We start from the raw sequence: 6,289 nt of genomic DNA, 5'->3' as shown, positions 1-6,289 counted from the left end.
CGCCGCCATTAAAACACACGGCCTGCCAGCTGAGAAATGCAAGACCGTGGGCCTGGGTTTGGAGGGTTCCAAGGGCTGGACGCCAACACTTTACATCCGTCTGGTGCAAGACTACGGCTTGGAGCAGGAAGTAGGACGCATTTCTTTGTTCCAAAGTTGCTTTCATGTGGTGCCACAATTAACATTTTCGGACTGTTTCAATTGCTTCCATTTCGTAGTAGCACGGCACCCCACCAACACCGGACGCATCGTCTTGGTGAGGAATTTGGAAGCAGCCGTGTACAGACACTGCTTCCAGAGATGGGCACTTGACCCTGTTTTGCCCGACCGTCCTCCGTCCGCGACCCGGATGCCCTTCCGTCCTCGTCCCTCTGCCCTTATTCATAAAAATGATCGTCCTCTGACCGCGTCCTTCCTCATCTTTTTAAAGCGCTTCCATCCTTATCAGTCCGCCCTCCCCACCGTTGGCCCCGCCACCCCCCCCAAAAAAAAACAAAACAGCAGAGCATGACATTACTTCAAGATCATTAGCTAGCTAATTTCCTACGCACATCCATTTCCTTTCCTTACCTTCCTTCTGAATCATAGCTTTCAGTGTTTTTTTTTTTTTTCCTCGTCAGTGAAATGGGCATCCACTAGGGGGCAGACTATGCCTGTGAGAACAATCCTCCAAGGAGAGAACACACATGAAAAAGAGCACTCCAGTGTTGCGCATGCTTAGCAAGGCAGTCTTTATTTTTAAAAGAGCCCAACACAACCCGTCAGCCGGGACTTGACCCGGTTAGGGACGATTAGAGGGATGAACGCTAACCTCCCGGTCCTTGCTTAGTCCGTCCATTTTAAAAGATTTCTCATCCTCCGTCCGACCGTCCACAAAATGGGCGTCCGTCCGGGACGGACGGTTCCGTCCCTGGGACAGAATGCCCAGCTCTGACGGCTTGAACCCTGAAGTTGACACTAACGTCGTGGACGTTTCCGCTCCACTAAAAACTTGACCCATGAAGAGCTGAACAATTCATTAGCATGAAGTCCATCGGATCCACTGGTTCACATCAGCTCCATGCAACAGTTAGTCACTATCCTCCCATTCCATTAGATAGAACATTGTTTCAGTCAGGCAAAGTGCTCCTGCAGTCCACTTACTCCTTATTAAAGGCGCTCGCGGGTGGTGCCGAATAATTTTCAAAGGTCACTGCTGATATTTGGACAGTGTTTGCCCTTTTGCATGGCGGGTAAATCCGATGATCTGAATAGCAAAAAGCTGTTGTGTATTCTGTAAACGTCACATCTCGACAACGTGGTGCCAAAACATCCATCAATCTTGTCTGCAGCTGTACTTGGAAGCAAGGCAAACGAATTGAGCAAACCGGACCTTCTGTGCGTGTGCTCAGGTCGCGCAGCATTTGGCCTCTACGTATGGAGGGAGGGCATACGACGTGGCCAAGATGGCGCTGGTCACAGGGCAAAGGTGGCCGATAGTTGGCAAAAGGCTGGTGTCCGAGTTCCCGTACATTGAGGCTGAGGTGAATGAAGCGCGATGGCGTGTAAATCTTGACCTTTTCACCATCCCTGCGTGCCCCGAAATCCTGATGACATGAAGGCGCCGTCTCCGGCAGGTGCTGTACGCCATCAAGGAGTACGCGTGCACCGCCATCGACCTCATAGCCCGGCGGACGCGACTGGGCTTCCTGAACGTGCAGGCGGCCGACGAGGCCCTCCCGCGCATTGTGCAGATCATGGCCAAGGAGTTGGGCTGGAGCCAGGAGCGCAAGACGGTACAAACGTCACGGACTCTTTTCTTTTGAAAAGTGTTTGAGTCCCCACTTGGTTTTTCTATCAGAACACAATAGGCAAGTCCACGCCCATTATCCCCCTCTTTGGAGGCTGTTACTGTGCTCGTGTAAACTGAGCCTTTATTGCCTACCAAGGGAGGAAAGTCATTCGGCGGTGAAAAAAAACAAAACAGTCAAATCTCCCGAGCGCCCCCGCGGTCGTGTTCATGTTGTATTTTGTCCAATCCAGGCCGAGCTGGAAGCAGCCAAGAAGTTCTTATACCACGAGATGGGCTACCGCTCCCGCTCGGAGCAGTTGACCAAGACCTCGGAAATGACCTTGGACAACCAGGAAGTAGCCAGGTACAAGCACTTGGTGGCCAAAGGTCTGCCCATAAACTCTGACTCAGACATCAAGAGGTAATGCGGTCAACTTGAACATGCTCGGCAGGTACAAGAAGCGCTTTCACAAGTTTGACAAAGAGCGCAAAGGTTTCATCACCACAGTTGATGTCCAGCAAGTCCTCGACGTGAGTTCCCGCTTCCCTCCCTCACCGTCGTTGTTCTTCTTCGCCGTTACTGGGCCGAGATTCCAACCTGTGTTCTTCTCTGTAGAGTATCAATGTCCACATTGATGAGAATGCCCTCCATGAAATTCTTAACGAGGTGGACGTCAACAAGAATGGACAGATTGAAATCGATGAATTCCTACAGGTAGGTCATGGCCGCTGATTGCGCTTGCCGGGCTTCATAAGCTTGTCTTCATTTCCGCTTAACTGTGACACAATTTCTGTGAAAATTCTTGGAATTTGCATCGCATGTGCCTCTTTGCCGCAGAGAGCGTGAAAAAAAAAGAAAAGGCGGTTGTCCGCCTGAGACCTGCTGCACACAGCAGGTGTGAACTCTCCTCAACTTTGAAGCTAATTAGGCCGGAGAATGTGCGACAGGTATAATGAGGGCCCAGATCCTGCCTCTTGTCTGTCGCTAAAGCACTTTCTCACTTTGCTTCGAGTTGAGAAAAGAGTCATTATGAGGGGGCATGATGTCAGTTGGTGCTTTTGTCTTCATTAGCGTGAGCCACTCTTGAGCACATATCCGGTCAGACTCTCCAGGCCACGGCAGCATTTTGCCGTCATGTTTTCCCTTTTTGAAAAAAAAAAAAAAAAAAATGCAATTTTGTCTAAATCATGTTGCTTAATGCCAATGTTTGTTTTTGCTCATGTTGTCCGCCCTGCTCATGGCCGATTTAGAGACTGCAAACAGGTAGTGTACGCAAACGTGACAGCATTCTCAAATACAAGCCTTGTTCAACTTTTAACTTTTAACTCTGGTGGATGGAGGGGAAGAACTCACGAGAAATGCGTCGATGATGTTTTAAAGCTGCACTGGGCATGGCGTCAACAATACAGCTGCTACAAAAACGGTCAGAACCGAAACTGTTGGGACAAGGGAAGAGCGAGTGGGACTTGGGAGACACGGGCAACACACAAACCCAAGCTTGAAGACCCTGTAGAAAGAGTTTGGAGATTTTTCTCTCCATGTTTGAAGATTATTGCTGAAAACGCGCGAGAACTCCGTAGAACTCGATCGAGGCACAATAGTGTTAAAGTGTAAAACTGTTTTTCAGCATTTCTTTTTTCTGATTTTTTTGTGACAGTGGTTAAAACGGCGCCGCGTCAAGCATTTTGGAGTCATGAGTCCCCGCTCCTCCGCTCTTTTAGAACTTGAGCGCCTTCGTTTGTTATCTGGTGTAATTGCAAGGCGCATTTAACTGGCTAGCTATGCCGTATTCCTTTCGGATATTTACAGCGACAGCCGTGAGTGCGAGTGCGCACATCCACCGAGAAAAAGTGCAAGAGTGGGCTTGGGGGAGTCAAATGTGGACACTGTTGGCATGGCTTGAAAGTGGCACATTGTCATGAGCGGAAAAAAAGTGGTGCATGGGTGGCATTATGCAAATGAGCCTCATTTTCACGTCACCGTTTGAGAAAATTCCGAATCGGCCAGTCACTCCAGACACCCGACAATGTGTAGCAATCAATTGGTTAAGACAGAGGAAGAAGGCGGGCCAAAGCAGACACAGGTGTTTTTTGGGGGTTTTTTTTTTCAAGGTGGTCGTAACAGCTTCACGTCCTACCCAGTTCACCTTTAACACATGATGAAAAGCAAGCAAGCAAGTCAGCAGGTGTCGGGTTCATTGTAGCATGTGAAGGTGGTCGGACCGCTCTGGCATGCGGCGCGCGTCGGCCAAATCTTTTCCGTTTGGCGTCCCCCGTGTGCACTCACGCTCTCTCACGCTCTCCCTCGTGTGTCATCTGCCACTCAGTTGATGAGCGCCGTCAAGAAGGGCCAAGTGTCCGACAGTCGCCTGGCCATCTTGATGAAGTCAGCCGAGGAGACGCTCGATAAGCGGGGCCCCGTGACGGTGGACCGAAGCGGAGGTGGCGTGTGAGCCGGGCCTTTCATGAAGGTCTCCCGTCGACGACCTCATTTGAATGACAATGCAATCAGGGAGGCCACGGCGGGAATTTGGCCAAATCAAGTGCAAATGGGCGCCGCTCCTCACTATGTTTTGGGTGAAATACAATCCAATGATTGAGGTTTGTTTTCCTGAGCCGCCTGTTTGTCTGCGTGTTGATTGGTTCACAGCATCAGGTGCCTCCAGTGTTCCACAGTGCACAATGTGACTATTTATACCGTCTTTTTTTTTCTTTTAAATCAAAGATTTGATATTTCTACCTTTATAGCTCTTGAACACTCCTTTTTTAAAATCAACACTGATTGTTGTGTAAATTCCGCTCATCTTATTGAAATGGAATCTCCTGCGTTATTGTACTGGTCCACACTGTCTTCTTGTTAAGCTGAACATTTGATTTGATGCTAATCGCAAGAGAAACAGGCAAAGACGCTGATTACTAGAAACTATTAGCATACACTCTGAAAACTGCCCAAATTGGGTGAAACGGCTCACCCAGCGCCGGGTCCCAAATCGAGCGGTCCAATGCGGGGTCATTAATGCCCACTGCATTGGGATGAGGATTTGACCCAGCATGTTGGATTGTTTTTTTTTTTTCAATTTGATGATTTTTAGGGTGTGTGTATCACCAACTGTCCCCAAAGAAGCACTTTTCCCATGGAAAGTGTATGAAGTGCGGTTACATACACACATGTCGAAAGCGTGGACACATGCTAGAGCTACTGAATGAGAAACTGTAACTCAAGTAAGTGTCGAGAGGCGGTTCCAGTCCAAACACGAGACATTGTAGACCTGCAAACAAAGACGTTTCTGATTGTTTCTCAACTCAGCGCTACTGTCCAGGCACTGACTTGTACAAGCACCTCAACCCCCCACTACTGTATTTAAAGCCTCTTTTATGCATGAGAGACTTTTGAAGTGCAAAATTGTCCAGGAAGTTGAAAGTGTACCGCTTGGTCAACATTTGCCACAGCACCTGCAAACTCCCACTGATACTGATGTTTACAGGTTTTAAGCTTTAGCTGTACCGTTTCTGCATTTATTTAAAATTGTGTATAATGTTTTTTTGTATGCAGACATTTAAAGTCATAGAGATATCTACTAGGTTGAAATGAACATATTTACATTTATGGCAAAACAGGGTTGAAAAGGGATTCTATATTTTTATTCTTGAGTAAAATCGCATGCGCACATAGTCCAATGTATTGCAACTTTTGTGTTGTCGTTTTTTTTGAAGCGGCGTTTGTATTTCTGTGTGAAAAGAGAACTCTGCGTAAACGCCGCGAATGAGGTGCTACATTTCAACAAGTCCCAGCACACTCGTTGTTCATAATTAGGCAAGTAGGAATGTTGGACGTGTGCCTTCTCAGGTTGAGACAAAGCCACTGATGGATACTGCCGTGTCATCTGACTCCTTTTACGAATTACAAGGGCTAGACCGAGCTTTAAGGTGTTCTTATGTCAAGTTTCAAGAAGTCAACTGCTGAAGCTCACAAGTGATTTTTAATACATGTTCTTGCATGTCATCGCTGTCCTGTGAGAAACACTCTGTCCAATTTTGGCATTTTGAAAAGCGTTCACTTTAATGGGATGTCTAATGCGGAAAGCCTATTAACGTAGACATTTTTGAAAATGGAAAAGAATGGACAAAAGTGTTTTTCTCAGGACAGTGATGATATCATTTATTCCCCAAAAGCTCATGTCAACACGTGCCTCGGTTTTAATGTTGAGCTGCCCCTTCAAGCAGCTGTGCGTTTTTCAGTGCGTCGTCACTTTTGGTTTTGTCTTCCATATTTTGACAGTGAAGACCGTCAAACTGCCAATGTTGCCTGTCAACTATAGCTCATAGCAAGCCCGTCTTAAATGTGCATCCCGATGTTTGATTGTCTCCGTTGGGATGAAATTACAGCTTTATCTAGGCTCAAAGAGAATCATGTTCTGCGTTCTTTTTTTTCCACCTGGACTGTAAGAATACTTTTTGAGCCGCTATTCCGAAGAGACAACACAATTATCTCATTAAATGTATCTTGTTGCTCAAAAA

The 6,289-nt window shown here is 47.3% G+C and overlaps 1 protein-coding gene across 3 annotated transcripts in view; it reads left to right on the top strand.

The window, feature by feature from the left end:
* Window positions 1–6,289, top strand: part of gpd2 (glycerol-3-phosphate dehydrogenase 2 (mitochondrial)) — a 16,840-nt gene extending 10,551 nt beyond the window's left edge. For all 3 annotated transcript variants that reach the window (XM_086040943.1, XM_086040936.1, XM_086040952.1), the window contains 7 exons: window positions 1–130; window positions 1,392–1,523; window positions 1,617–1,775; window positions 2,023–2,135; window positions 2,224–2,302; window positions 2,388–2,486; window positions 4,099–6,289. The exon at window positions 1–130 is cut by the window's left edge and continues 46 nt beyond it. In XM_086040943.1, coding sequence (XP_085897069.1) covers window positions 1–130; window positions 1,392–1,523; window positions 1,617–1,775; window positions 2,023–2,135; window positions 2,224–2,302; window positions 2,388–2,486; window positions 4,099–4,224 — 838 coding nt within the window. In that variant the 3' untranslated portion in view covers window positions 4,225–6,289. The remainder of the gene's footprint in view (window positions 131–1,391; window positions 1,524–1,616; window positions 1,776–2,022; window positions 2,136–2,223; window positions 2,303–2,387; window positions 2,487–4,098) is intronic.

Source organism: Filicampus tigris, chromosome 1 (assembly GCF_054856515.1).
Source record: "Filicampus tigris isolate MCC_2025a chromosome 1, RoL_Ftig_1.0, whole genome shotgun sequence".
Classification (NCBI taxonomy): Eukaryota; Metazoa; Chordata; class Actinopteri; order Syngnathiformes; family Syngnathidae; genus Filicampus; species Filicampus tigris.
The sequence above is the reverse complement of the archived record's forward strand: the minus strand, read 5'-3'. Positions and strand labels throughout refer to the sequence as shown.